Raw genomic sequence first — 16,575 nt, 5'->3', positions numbered from 1 at the left:
CCTGATATAGTACCTTCCTGATACATTACCTTCCCCCTGATACAGTACCTTCCTCCTGATATAGTACCTTCCTGATATATTACCTTCCTCCTGTTACATTACCTTCCTCCTGATACAGTACCTTCCTCCTGATACATTACCTTCACCCTCATACAGTACCTTCCCCCTGATACAGTACTTTCCTCCTGATACAGTACCTTCCCCCTGATATAATACCTTCCTGATACAGTACCTTCCTCCTGTTACAGTACCTTCCTCCTATACAGTACCTTCCCCCTGATACAGTACCTTCCCCCTGATACAGTACCTTCCCCCTGATACAGTACCTTCCTCCTGATACATTACCTTCCCCCTGATACAGTACCTTCCCCCTGATACATTACCTTCCCCTGATACAGTACCTTCCTGATAAAGCACCTTCCCCCTGATACAGTACCTTCCCCCTGATACATTACCTTCCCCCTGATACAGTACCTTCCTCCTGATACAGTACCTTCCTGATACATTACCTTCCCCTGATACAGTACCTTCCCCCTGATACAGTACCTTCCTGATATATTACCTTCCTCCTGTTACATTACCTTCCTCCTGATACAGTACCTTCCTCCTGATACAGTACCTTCTCCCTGATACAGTACCTTCCTCCTGATACAGTATCTTCCCCCTGATACAGTACTTTCCCCCTGATACAGTACCTTCCTCCTGATACATTACCTTTCCCCTAATACAGTACCTTCCCCTGATACAGCACCTTTCCCCTAATACAGTACCTTCCCCCTGATATATTACCATCCCCCTGATACAGTACCTTCCTCCTGATACAGTACCTTCCTGATACATTACCTTCCCCTGATACAGTACCTTCCTGATAAAGTACCTTCCCCCTGATACAGTACCTTCCCCCTGATACAGTACCTTCCTGATACATTACCTTCCCCCTGATACAGTACCTTTCTCCTGATACAGTACCTTCCCCCTCATACAGTACCTTCCCCCTGATACAGTACATTCCTCCTGATATAGTACCTTCCTGATATATTACCTTCCTCCTGTTACATTACCTTCCTCCTGATACAGTACCTTCCTCCTGATACATTACCTTCACCCTCATACAGTACCTTCCCCCTGATACAGTACCTTCCTCCTGATACAGTACCTTCCCCCTGATATAATACCTTCCTGATACAGTACCTTCCCCCTGATACAGTACCTTCCTCCTGATACAGTACCTTCCTGATACATTACCTTCCCCTGATACAGTACTTTCCTCCTGATATAGTACCTTCCTGATATATTACCTTCCTCCTGTTACATTACCTTCCTCCTGATACAGTACCTTCCTCCTAATACAGTACCTTCCCCCTGATACAATACCTCCCCCCTGATACAGTACCTTCCCCTGATACAGTACCTTCCCCTGATACAGTACCTTCCCCTGATACAGTACCTTCCCCTGATACAGTACCTTTCCCCTAATACAGTACCTTCCCCCTGATACATTACCATCCCCATGATACAGTACCTTCCTCCTGATACAGTACCTTCCTGATACATTACCTTCCCCTGATACAGTACCTTCCTGATAAAGCACCTTCCCCCTGATACAGTACCTTCCCCCTGATACAGTACCTTCCTGATAAAGCACCTTCCCCCTGATACAGTACCTTCCTCCTGATACAGTACCTTCCTGATACATTACCTTCCCCTGATACAGTACCTTCCTCCTGATATAGTACCTTCCTGATATATTACCTTCCTCCTGTTACATTACCTTCCTCCTGATACAGTACCTTCCTCCTGATACAGTACCTTCTCCCTGATACAGTACCTTCTTCCTGATACAGTATCTTCCCCCTGATACAGTATCTTCCCCCTGATACAGTACCTTCCTCCTGATACAGTACCTTCCCCCTGATACAGTATCTTCCCCTGATACAGTACCTTCCCCTGATACAGTACCTTTCCCCTAATACAGTACCTTCCCCTGATAGAGTACCTTTCCCCTAATACAGTACCTTCCCCCTGATATATTACCATCCCCCTGATACAGTACCTTCCTCCTGATACAGTACCTTCCTGATACATTACCTTCCCCTGATACAGTACCTTCCTGATAAAGTACCTTCCCCCTGATACAGTACCTTCCCCCTGATACAGTACCTTCCTGATACATTACCTTCCCCCTGATACAGTACCTTCCTCCTGATACAGTACCTTCCCCCTCATACAGTACTTTCCCCCTGATATAGTACCTTCCTGATACATTACCTTCCCCCTGATACAGTACCTTCCTCCTGATATAGTACCTTCCTGATATATTACCTTCCTCCTGTTACATTACCTTCCTCCTGATACAGTACCTTCCTCCTGATACATTACCTTCACCCTCATACAGTACCTTCCCCCTGATACAGTACTTTCCTCCTGATACAGTACCTTCCCCCTGATATAATACCTTCCTGATACAGTACCTTCCTCCTGTTACAGTACCTTCCTCCTATACAGTACCTTCCCCCTGATACAGTACCTTCCCCCTGATACAGTACCTTCCCCCTGATACAGTACCTTCCTCCTGATACATTACCTTCCCCCTGATACAGTACCTTCCCCCTGATACATTACCTTCCCCTGATACAGTACCTTCCTGATAAAGCACCTTCCCCCTGATACAGTACCTTCCCCCTGATACATTACCTTCCCCCTGATACAGTACCTTCCTCCTGATACAGTACCTTCCTGATACATTACCTTCCCCTGATACAGTACCTTCCCCCTGATACAGTACCTTCCTGATATATTACCTTCCTCCTGTTACATTACCTTCCTCCCGATACAGTACCTTCCTCCTGATACAGTACCTTCTCCCTGATACAGTACCTTCCTCCTGATACAGTATCTTCCCCCTGATACAGTACCTTCCCCCTGATACAGTACCTTCCTCCTGATACATTACCTTTCCCCTAATACAGTACCTTCCCCTGATACAGCACCTTTCCCCTAATACAGTACCTTCCCCCTGATATATTACCATCCCCCTGATACAGTACCTTCCTCCTGATACAGTACCTTCCTGATACATTACCTTCCCCTGATACAGTACCTTCCTGATAAAGTACCTTCCCCCTGATACAGTACCTTCCCCCTGATACAGTACCTTCCTGATACATTACCTTCCCCCTGATACAGTACCTTTCTCCTGATACAGTACCTTCCCCCTCATACAGTACCTTCCCCCTGATACAGTACATTCCTCCTGATATAGTACCTTCCTGATATATTACCTTCCTCCTGTTACATTACCTTCCTCCTGATACAGTACCTTCCTCCTGATACATTACCTTCACCCTCATACAGTACCTTCCCCCTGATACAGTACCTTCCTCCTGATACAGTACCTTCCCCCTGATATAATACCTTCCTGATACAGTACCTTCCTCCTGTTACAGTACCTTCCTCCTATACAGTACCTTCTCCCTGATACAGTACCTTCCCCCTGATACAGTACCTTCCCCCTGATACAGTACCTTCCTCCTGATACATTACCTTCCCCCTGATACAGTACCTTCCCCCTGATACAGTACCTTCCTCCTGATACAGTATCTTCCTCCTAATACAGTACCTTCCCCCTGATACAGTACCTTCCCCCTGATACAGTACCTTCCCCCAAATACAGTACCTTCCTCCTGATACAGTACCTTCCCCCTGATACGGTACCTTCCTGATACAGTACCTTCCCCCTGATACAGTACCTTCCCCCTGATACAGTACCTTCCCCCTGATACAGTACCTTCCTCCTGATACAGTACCTTCCCCCTGATACAGTACCTTCCCCCTGATACAGTACCTTCCCCCTGACACCTTCCCCCTGATACAGTACCTTCCCCCTGATACAGTACTTCCCCCTGATACAGTACCTTCCTCCTGATACAGTACCTTCCTCCTGATACAGTACCTTCCTCCTGATACAGTACCTTCCTCCTGATACAGTACCTTCCTCCTGATACAGTATCTTCCTCCTGATACAGTACCTTCCCCTGATACAGTACCTTCCTGATACAGTACCTTCCCCCTGATACAGTACCTTCCTCCTGTTACAGTACCTCCCCCCTGATACAGTACCTTCCCCGTGATACAGTACCGTGATACAGTACCTTCCCCCTGATACAGTACCTTCCTCCTGAAACAGTACCTTCCTCCTGATATAGTACCTTCCCCCTGATACAGTACCTTCCTCCTGATACAGTACCTTCCCCCTATTACAGTACCTTCCCCCTGATACAGTACCTTCCTCCTGATATAGTACATTCCCCCTGATACAGTACCTTCCTCCTGATACAGTACCTTCCCCCTGATACAGTACCTTCCTCCTGATACAGTACCTTCCCCCTGATACAGTACCTTCCTCCTGATACAGTACCTTCCCCCTGAAACAGTACCTTCCTCCTGATACAGTACCTTCCTGATACATTACCTTCCTCCTGTTACATTACCTTCCTCCTGATACAGTACCTTCCTCCTGATACAGTACCTTCTCCCTGATACAGTACCTTCCTCCTGATACAGTATCTTCCCCCTGATACAGTACTTTCCCCCTGATACAGTACCTTCCTCCTGATACATTACCTTTCCCCTAATACAGTACCTTCCCCTGATACAGCACCTTTCCCCTAATACAGTACCTTCCCCCTGATATATTACCATCCCCCTGATACAGTACCTTCCTCCTGATACAGTACCTTCCTGATACATTACCTTCCCCTGATACAGTACCTTCCTGATAAAGTACCTTCCCCCTGATACAGTACCTTCCCCCTGATACAGTACCTTCCTGATACATTACCTTCCCCCTGATACAGTACCTTTCTCCTGATACAGTACCTTCCCCCTCATACAGTACCTTCCCCCTGATACAGTACATTCCTCCTGATATAGTACCTTCCTGATATATTACCTTCCTCCTGTTACATTACCTTCCTCCTGATACAGTACCTTCCTCCTGATACATTACCTTCACCCTCATACAGTACCTTCCCCCTGATACAGTACCTTCCTCCTGATACAGTACCTTCCCCCTGATATAATACCTTCCTGATACAGTACCTTCCTCCTGATACAGTACCTTCCTCCTGATACAGTACCTTCCTGATACATTACCTTCCCCTGATACAGTACTTTCCTCCTGATATAGTACCTTCCTGATATATTACCTTCCTCCTGTTACATTACCTTCCTCCTGATACAGTACCTTCCTCCTAATACAGTACCTTCCCCCTGATACAATACCTCCCCCCTGATACAGTACCTTCCCCTGATACAGTACCTTCCCCTGATACAGTACCTTCCCCTGATACAGTACCTTCCCCTGATACAGTACCTTTCCCCTAATACAGTACCTTCCCCCTGATACATTACCATCCCCATGATACAGTACCTTCCTCCTGATACAGTACCTTCCTGATACATTACCTTCCCCTGATACAGTACCTTCCTGATAAAGCACCTTCCCCCTGATACAGTACCTTCCCCCTGATACAGTACCTTCCTGATAAAGCACCTTCCCCCTGATACAGTACCTTCCTCCTGATACAGTACCTTCCTGATACATTACCTTCCCCTGATACAGTACCTTCCTCCTGATATAGTACCTTCCTGATATATTACCTTCCTCCTGTTACATTACCTTCCTCCTGATACAGTACCTTCCTCCTGATACAGTACCTTCTCCCTGATACAGTACCTTCTTCCTGATACAGTATCTTCCCCCTGATACAGTATCTTCCCCCTGATACAGTACCTTCCTCCTGATACAGTACCTTCCCCCTGATACAGTATCTTCCCCTGATACAGTACCTTCCCCTGATACAGTACCTTTCCCCTAATACAGTACCTTCCCCTGATAGAGTACCTTTCCCCTAATACAGTACCTTCCCCCTGATATATTACCATCCCCCTGATACAGTACCTTCCTCCTGATACAGTACCTTCCTGATACATTATCTTCCCCCTGATACAGTACCTTCCTGATAAAGTACCTTCCCCCTGATACAGTACCTTCCCCCTGATACAGTACCTTCCTGATACATTACCTTCCCCCTGATACAGTACCTTCCTCCTGATACAGTACCTTCCCCCTCATACAGTACTTTCCCCCTGATATAGTACCTTCCTGATACATTACCTTCCCCCTGATACAGTACCTTCCTCCTGATATAGTACCTTCCTGATATATTACCTTCCTCCTGTTACATTACCTTCCTCCTGATACAGTACCTTCCTCCTGATACATTACCTTCACCCTCATACAGTACCTGCCCCCTGATACAGTACTTTCCTCCTGATACAGTACCTTCCCCCTGATATAATACCTTCCTGATACAGTACCTTCCTCCTGTTACAGTACCTTCCTCCTATACAGTACCTTCCCCCTGATACAGTACCTTCCCCCTGATACAGTACCTTCCCCCTGATACAGTACCTTCCTCCTGATACATTACCTTCCCCCTGATACAGTACCTTCCCCCTGATACATTACCTTCCCCTGATACAGTACCTTCCTGATAAAGCACCTTCCCCCTGATACAGTACCTTCCTCCTGTTACAGTACCTTCCTCCTATACAGTACCTTCCCCCTGATACAGTACCTTCCCCCTGATACAGTACCTTCCCCCTGATACAGTACCTTCCTCCTGATACATTACCTTCCCCCTGATACAGTACCTTCCCCCTGATACATTACCTTCCCCTGATACAGTACCTTCCTGATAAAGCACCTTCCCCCTGATACAGTACCTTCCCCCTGATACATTACCTTCCCCCTGATACAGTACCTTCCTCCTGATACAGTACCTTCCTGATACATTACCTTCCCCTGATACAGTACCTTCCCCCTGATACAGTACCTTCCTGATATATTACCTTCCTCCTGTTACATTACCTTCCTCCTGATACAGTACCTTCCTCCTGATACAGTACCTTCTCCCTGATACAGTACCTTCCTCCTGATACAGTATCTTCCCCCTGATACAGTACCTTCCCCCTGATACAGTACCTTCCTCCTGATACATTACCTTTCCCCTAATACAGTACCTTCCCCTGATACAGCACCTTTCCCCTAATACAGTACCTTCCCCCTGATATATTACCATCCCCCTGATACAGTACCTTCCTCCTGATACAGTACCTTCCTGATACATTACCTTCCCCTGATACAGTACCTTCCTGATAAAGTACCTTCCCCCTGATACAGTACCTTCCCCCTGATACAGTACCTTCCTGATACATTACCTTCCCCCTGATACAGTACCTTTCTCCTGATACAGTACCTTCCCCCTCATACAGTACCTTCCCCCTGATACAGTACATTCCTCCTGATATAGTACCTTCCTGATATATTACCTTCCTCCTATTACATTACCTTCCTCCTGATACAGTACCTTCCTCCTGATACATTACCTTCACCCTCATACAGTACCTTCCCCTGATACAGTACCTTTCCCCTAATACAGTACCTTCCCCTGATAGAGTACCTTTCCCCTAATACAGTACCTTCCCCCTGATATATTACCATCCCCCTGATACAGTACCTTCCTCCTGATACAGTACCTTCCTGATACATTACCTTCCCCCTGATACAGTACCTTCCTGATAAAGTACCTTCCCCCTGATACAGTACCTTCCCCCTGATACAGTACCTTCCTGATACATTACCTTCCCCCTGATACAGTACCTTCCTCCTGATACAGTACCTTCCCCCTCATACAGTACTTTCCCCCTGATATAGTACCTTCCTGATACATTACCTTCCCCCTGATACAGTACCTTCCTCCTGATATAGTACCTTCCTGATATATTACCTTCCTCCTGTTACATTACCTTCCTCCTGATACAGTACCTTCCTCCTGATACATTACCTTCACCCTCATACAGTACCTGCCCCCTGATACAGTACTTTCCTCCTGATACAGTACCTTCCCCCTGATATAATACCTTCCTGATACAGTACCTTCCTCCTGTTACAGTACCTTCCTCCTATACAGTACCTTCCCCCTGATACAGTACCTTCCCCCTGATACAGTACCTTCCCCCTGATACAGTACCTTCCTCCTGATACATTACCTTCCCCCTGATACAGTACCTTCCCCCTGATACATTACCTTCCCCTGATACAGTACCTTCCTGATAAAGCACCTTCCCCCTGATACAGTACCTTCCTCCTGTTACAGTACCTTCCTCCTATACAGTACCTTCCCCCTGATACAGTACCTTCCCCCTGATACAGTACCTTCCCCCTGATACAGTACCTTCCTCCTGATACATTACCTTCCCCCTGATACAGTACCTTCCCCCTGATACATTACCTTCCCCTGATACAGTACCTTCCTGATAAAGCACCTTCCCCCTGATACAGTACCTTCCCCCTGATACATTACCTTCCCCCTGATACAGTACCTTCCTCCTGATACAGTACCTTCCTGATACATTACCTTCCCCTGATACAGTACCTTCCCCCTGATACAGTACCTTCCTGATATATTACCTTCCTCCTGTTACATTACCTTCCTCCTGATACAGTACCTTCCTCCTGATACAGTACCTTCTCCCTGATACAGTACCTTCCTCCTGATACAGTATCTTCCCCCTGATACAGTACCTTCCCCCTGATACAGTACCTTCCTCCTGATACATTACCTTTCCCCTAATACAGTACCTTCCCCTGATACAGCACCTTTCCCCTAATACAGTACCTTCCCCCTGATATATTACCATCCCCCTGATACAGTACCTTCCTCCTGATACAGTACCTTCCTGATACATTACCTTCCCCTGATACAGTACCTTCCTGATAAAGTACCTTCCCCCTGATACAGTACCTTCCCCCTGATACAGTACCTTCCTGATACATTACCTTCCCCCTGATACAGTACCTTTCTCCTGATACAGTACCTTCCCCCTCATACAGTACCTTCCCCCTGATACAGTACATTCCTCCTGATATAGTACCTTCCTGATATATTACCTTCCTCCTGTTACATTACCTTCCTCCTGATACAGTACCTTCCTCCTGATACATTACCTTCACCCTCATACAGTACCTTCCCCCTGATACAGTACCTTCCTCCTGATACAGTACCTTCCCCCTGATATAATACCTTCCTGATACAGTACCTTCCTCCTGTTACAGTACCTTCCTCCTATACAGTACCTTCCCCCTGATACAGTACCTTCCCCCTGATACAGTACCTTCCCCCTGATACAGTACCTTCCTCCTGATACATTACCTTCCCCCTGATACAGTACCTTCCCCCTGATACAGTACCTTCCTCCTGATACAGTATCTTCCTCCTAATACAGTACCTTCCCCCTGATACAGTACCTTCCCCCTGATACAGTACCTTCCCCCAAATACAGTACCTTCCTCCTGATACAGTACCTTCCCCCTGATACGGTACCTTCCTGATACAGTACCTTCCCCCTGATACAGTACCTTCCCCCTGATACAGTACCTTCCCCCTGATACAGTACCTTCCTCCTGATACAGTACCTTCCCCCTGATACAGTACCTTCCCCCTGATACAGTACCTTCCCCCTGACACCTTCCCCCTGATACAGTACCTTCCCCCTGATACAGTACTTCCCCCTGATACAGTACCTTCCTCCTGATACAGTACCTTCCTCCTGATACAGTACCTTCCTCCTGATACAGTACCTTCCTCCTGATACAGTACCTTCCTCCTGATACAGTATCTTCCTCCTGATACAGTACCTTCCCCTGATACAGTACCTTCCTGATACAGTACCTTCCCCCTGATACAGTACCTTCCTCCTGTTACAGTACCTCCCCCCTGATACAGTACCTTCCCCGTGATACAGTACCGTGATACAGTACCTTCCCCCTGATACAGTACCTTCCTCCTGAAACAGTACCTTCCTCCTGATATAGTACCTTCCCCCTGATACAGTACCTTCCTCCTGATACAGTACCTTCCCCCTATTACAGTACCTTCCCCCTGATACAGTACCTTCCTCCTGATATAGTACATTCCCCCTGATACAGTACCTTCCTCCTGATACAGTACCTTCCCCCTGATACAGTACCTTCCTCCTGATACAGTACCTTCCCCCTGATACAGTACCTTCCTCCTGATACAGTACCTTCCCCCTGAAACAGTACCTTCCTCCTGATACAGTACATTCCACTTGATACAGTACCTTCCCCCTGATACAGTACCTTCCCCCTGATACAGTACCTTCCTCCTGATACATTATCCTCCTCCTGATACAGTACCTCCCCCCTGATTCAGTACCTTCCTGATACAGTACCTTCCCCCTGATACAGTACCTCCCCCCTGATACAGTACCTTCCTGATACAGTACATTCCCCCTGATACAGTACCTTCCCCCTGATACAGTACCTTCCTCCTGATACATTACCTTCCCCCTGATACAGTACCTTCCCCCTGATACAGTACCGTCCCCCTGATACAGTACCTTCCCCCTGATACAGTACCGTCCCCCTGATACAGTACCTTCCTCCTGATACAGTACCTTCCTCCTGATACAGTACCTTCCTCCTGATACAGTACATTCCCCCTGATACAGTACCTTCCCCCTGATACAGTACCTTCCCCCTGATACAGTACCTTCCTCCTGATACATTACCTTCCCCCTGATACAGTACCTTCCCCCTGAAACAGTACCTTCCCCCACATACAGTACCTTCCTCCTGATACAGTACTTTCCCCCTGATACGGTACCTTCCTGATACAGTACCTTCCCCCTGACACAGTACCTCCCCCCTGATACAGTACCTTCCTGATACAGTACATTCCCCCTGATACAGTACCTTCCCCCTGATACAGTACCTTCCTCCTGATACATTACGTTCCCCCTGATACAGTACCTTCCCCCTGATACAGTACCGTCCCCCTGATACAGTACCTTCCCCCTGATACAGTACCGTCCCCCTGATACAGTACCTTCCTCCTGATACAGTACCTTCCTCCTGATACAGTACCTTCCTCCTGATACAGTACATTCCCCCTGATACAGTACCTTCCCCCTGATACAGTACCTTCCCCCTGATACAGTACCTTCCTCCTGATACATTACCTTCCCCCTGATACAGTACCTTCCCCCTGAAACAGTACCTTCCCCCACATACAGTACCTTCCTCCTGATACAGTACTTTCCCCCTGATACGGTACCTTCCTGATACAGTACCTTCCCCCTGATACAGTACCTTCCCCCTGATACAGTACCTTCCCCCTGATACAGTACCTTCCTCCTGATACAGTACATTCCCACTGATACAGTACCTTCCCCCTGATACAGTATCTTCCCCCTGATACAGTACCTTCCCCCTGATACAGTACCTTCCCCCTGATACAGTACCTTCCCCCTGATACAGTACCTTCCTCCTGATACAGTACCTTCCTCCTGATACATTACCTTCCTCCTGATACAGTACCTTCCCCCTGATACAGTACCTTCCCCCTGAAACAGTACCTTCCTCCTGATACAGTACCTTCCCCTTGATACAGTACCTTCCCCCTGATACAGTACCTTCCCCCTGATACAGTACCTTCCTCCTGATACAGTATCTTCCTCCTGATACAGTACCTTCCCCCTGATACAGTACCTTCCTGATACAGTACCTTCCCCCTGATACAGTACCTTCCTCCTGTTACAGTACCTCCCCCCTGATACAGTACCTTCCCCGTGATACAGTACCTTCCCCCTGATACAGTACCTTCCTCCTGAAACAGTACCTTCCTCCTGATATAGTACCTTCCTCCTGATACAGTACCTTCCCCCTATTACAGTACCTTCCCCCTGATACAGTACCTTCCTCCTGATACAGTACATTCCCCCTGATACAGTACCTTCCTCCTGATACAGTACCTTCCCCCTGATACAGTACCTTCCTCCTGATACAGTACCTTCCCCCTGATACAGTACCTTCCTCCTGATACAGTACATTCCCCCTGATACAGTACCTTCCCCCTGATACAGTACCTTCCCCCTGATACAGTACCTTTCCCCTGATACAATACCTTCCTCCTGATACAGTACCTTCCTCCTGATACAGTACCTTCCCCCTGATAAAGTATCTTCCTCCTGATACAGTACCTTCCTCCTGATACAGTACCTTCCCCCTGATACATTACCTTCTTCCTGATACAGTTCCTTCCCCCTGATACAGTATCTTCCTCCTGATACAGTACCTTCCCCCTGATACATTACCTTCCTCCTGATACAGTTCCTTCCCCCTGATACAGTACCTTCCTCCTGATACAGTACCTTCCCCCTGATACATTACCTTCCTCCTGATACTGTTCCTTCCCCCGATACAGTAACTTCCCCCTGATACAGTACCTTCCCCCTGATACAGTACCTTCCTCCTGATACAGAACCTTCCCCCTGATACAGTACCTTCCCCCTGATACAGTACCGTCCCCCTGATACAGTACCTTCCTCCTGATACAGTACCTTCCTCCTGATACAGTACCTTCCTCCTGATACAGTACATTCCCCCTTATACAGTACCTTCCCCCTGATACAGTACCTTCCCCCTGATACAGTACCTTCCTCCTGATACATTACCTTCCCCCTGATACAGTACCTTCCCCCTGAAACAGTACCTTCCCCCACATACAGTACCTTCCTCCTGATACAGTACTTTCCCCCTGATACGGTACCTTCCTGATACAGTACCTTCCCCCTGATACAGTACCTCCCCCCTAATACAGTACCTTCCTGATACAGTACATTCCCCCTGATACAGTACCTTCCCCCTGATACAGTACCTTCCTCCTGATACATTACGTTCCCCCTGATACAGTACCTTCCCCCTGATACAGTACCGTCCGCCTGATACAGTACCTTCCCCCTGATACAGTACCGTCCCCCTGATACAGTACCTTCCTCCTGATACAGTACCTTCCTCCTGATACAGTACCTTCCTCCTGATACAGTACATTCCCCCTGATACAGTACCTTCCCCCTGATACAGTACCTTCCCCCTGATACAGTACCTTCCTCCTGATACATTACCTTCCCCCTGATACAGTACCTTCCCCCTGAAACAGTACCTTCCCCCACATACAGTACCTTCCTCCTGATACAGTACTTTCCCCCTGATACGGTACCTTCCTGATACAGTACCTTCCCCCTGATACAGTACCTTCCCCCTGATACAGTACCTTCCCCCTGATACAGTACCTTCCTCCTGATACATTACCTTCCTCCTGATACAGTACCTTCCCCCTGATACAGTACCTTCCCCCTGAAACAGTACCTTCCTCCTGATACAGTATCTTCCTCCTGATACAGTACCTTCCCCTGATACAGTACCTTCCTGATACAGTACCTTCCCCCTGATACAGTACCTTCCTCCTGTTACAGTACCTCCCCCCTGATACAGTACCTTCCCCGTGATACAGTACCTTCCCCCTGATACAGTACCTTCCTCCTGAAACAGTACCTTCCTCCTGATATAGTACCTTCCTCCTGATACAGTACCTTCCCCCTATTACAGTACCTTCCCCCTGATACAGTACCTTCCTCCTGATACAGTACATTCCCCCTGATACAGTACCTTCCTCCTGATACAGTACCTTCCCCCTGATACAGTACCTTCCTCCTGATACAGTACCTTCCCCCTGATACAGTACCTTCCTCCTGATACAGTACATTCCCCCTGATACAGTACCTTCCCCCTGATACAGTACCTTCCCCTGATACAGTACCTTTCCCCTGATACAATACCTTCTTCCTGATACAGTACCTTCCTCCTGATACAGTACCTTCCCCCTGATAAAGTATCTTCCTCCTGATACAGTACCTGCCTCCTGATACAGTACCTTCCCCCTGATACATTACCTTCTTCCTGATACAGTTCCTTCCCCCTGATACAGTATCTTCCTCCTGATACAGTACCTTCCCCCTGATACATTACCTTCCTCCTGATACAGTTCCTTCCCCCTGATACAGTACCTTCCTCCTGATACAGTACCTTCCCCCTGATACATTACCTTCCTCCTGATACAGTTCCTTCCCCCGATACAGTAACTTCCCCCTGATACAGTACCTTCCCCCTGATACAGTACCTTCCTCCTGATACAGTACCTTCCCCCTGATACAGTACCTTCCTCCTGATACAGTACCTTCCCCCTGATACATTACCTTCCCCCTGATACAGTACCTTCCCCCTGATACAGTACCTTTCCCCTGATACAATACCTTCCTCCTGATACAGTACCTTCCTCCTGATACAGTACCTTCCCCCTGATACAGTATCTTCCTCCTGATACAGTACCTTCCTCCTGATACAATACCTTCCTCCTGATACAGTACGTTCCCCCTGATACATTACCTTCCTCCTGATACAGTTCCTTCCCCCTGATACAGTACCTTCCCCCTGATACATTACCTTCCTCCTGATACAGTTCCTTCCCCCTGATACAGTACCTTCCTCCTGATACAGTACCTTCCCCCTGATACATTACCTTCCTCCTGATACAGTTCCTTCCCCCTGATACAGTACCTTCCTCCTGATACAGTACCTTCCCCCTGAAACAGTACCTTCCTCCTGATACAGTACCTTCCCCTTGATACAGTACCTTCCTCCTGATACAGTTCCTTCCCCCTGATACAGTACCTTCCTCCTGATACAGTACCTTCCCCCTGAAACAGTACCTTCCTCCTGATACAGTACCTTCCCCTTGATACAGTACCTTCCCCCTGATACAGTACCTTCCCCCTGATACAGTACCTTCCTCCTGATACAGTATCTTCCTCCTGATACAGTACCTTCCCCTGATACAGTACCTTCCTGATACAGTACCTTCCCCCTGATACAGTACCTTCCTCCTGTTACAGTACCTCCCCCCTGATACAGTACCTTCCCCTTGATACAGTACCTTCCCCCTGATACAGTACCTTCCTCCTGAAACAGTACCTTCCTCCTGATATAGTACCATCCCCCTGATACAGTACCTTCCTCCTGATACAGTACCTTCCCCCTGATACATTACCTTCCTCCTGATACAGTTCCTTCCCCCTGATACAGTATCTTCCTCCTGATACAGTACCTTCCCCCTGATACATTACCTTCCTCCTGATACAGTTCCTTCCCCCTGATACAGTACCTTCCTCCTGATACAGTACCTTCCCCCTAATACATTACCTTCCTCCTGATACAGTTCCTTCCCCCGATACAGTATCTGCCTCCTGATACAGTACCTTCCCCCTGATACATTACCTTCCTCCTGATACAGTTCCTTCCCCCTGATACAGTATCTTCCTCCTGATACAGTACCTTCCCCCTGATACATTACCTTCCTCCTGATACAGTTCCTTCCCCCTGATACAGTATCTTCCTCCTGATACAGTACCTTCCTCCTGATACATTACCTTCCTCCTGATACAGTTCCTTCCCCCGATACAGTATCTTCCTCCTGATACAGTACCTTCCCCCTGATACATTACCTTCCTCCTGATACAGTTCCTTCCCCCTGATACAGTATCTTCCTCCTGATACAGTACCTTCCCCCTCCTCAGCTGCTGAACTGCATCATGGACATGGTGGAGAAGACGAGGCGTTCTCTCACCGTGCTGCGGCGCTGCCAGGAGGCCGACAGGGAGGAGCTTAACTACTGGATCAGACGATACAGCGACGCGGAGGACCTGAAGAAAGGACCCAGCAGGACCCAGAGCAGACAGCAGAGTCCTACAGGACAGGACACCTACACTACAGGTAGAACTATCTACATTATAGTATAGTACCAGTTATCAGAATGGACCCAGCAGGACCCAGAGCAGACAGTCCTACAGGACAGGACACCTACACTACAGGTAGAACTATCTACATTATAGTATAGTACCAGTTATCAGAATGGACCCAGCAGGACCCAGAGCAGACAGTCCTACTGGACAGGACACCTACACTACAGGTAGAACTATCTACATTATGGAATAGTACCAGTTATCAGAATGGACCCAGCAGGACCCAGAGCAGACAGCAGAGTCCTAGAGGACAGGACACCTACACTACAGGTAGAACTACCTACATTATAGAATAGTACCAGTTATCAGAATGGACCCAGCAGGACCCAGAGCAGACAGTCCTACTGGACAGGACACCTACACTACAGGTAGAACTATCTACATTATGGAATAGTACCAGTTATCAGAATGGACCCGGCAGGACCCAGAGCAGACAGCAGAGTCCTACAGGACAGGACACCTACACTACAGGTAGAACTATCTACATTATAGAATAGTACCAGTTATCAGAATGGACCCAGCAGGACCCAGAGCAGACAGCAGAGTCCTACAGGACAGGACACCTACACTACAGGTAGAACTATCTACATTATGGAATAGTACCAGTTATCAGAATGGACCCGGCAGGACCCAGAGCAGACAGCAGAGTCCTACAGGACAGGACACCTACACTACAGGTAGAACTATCTACATTATAGAATAGTACCAGTTATCAGAATGGACCCAGCAGGACCCAGAGCAGACAGTCCTACAGGACAGGACACCTACACTACAGGTAGAACTATCTAC

The 16,575-nt window shown here is 47.8% G+C and overlaps 1 protein-coding gene across 1 annotated transcript in view; it reads left to right on the top strand.

Annotated features, from left to right (window-relative positions):
* LOC139555351 (protein CBFA2T1-like) overlaps positions 1–16,575 on the top strand; it is a 249,960-nt gene that overhangs the window by 211,748 nt on the left and 21,637 nt on the right. The window contains exon 8 of the mRNA XM_071369068.1: positions 15,562–15,757. Within this exon, the coding sequence (XP_071225169.1) occupies positions 15,562–15,757 (196 nt within the window). The remainder of the gene's footprint in view (positions 1–15,561; positions 15,758–16,575) is intronic.

The sequence above is a fragment of the Salvelinus alpinus genome, chromosome 26, assembly GCF_045679555.1.
Source record: "Salvelinus alpinus chromosome 26, SLU_Salpinus.1, whole genome shotgun sequence".
NCBI classification, from domain to species: domain Eukaryota; kingdom Metazoa; phylum Chordata; class Actinopteri; order Salmoniformes; family Salmonidae; genus Salvelinus; species Salvelinus alpinus.
Note: the sequence above shows the minus strand (reverse complement) of the source record. Positions and strands in the feature narration are given on the sequence as shown.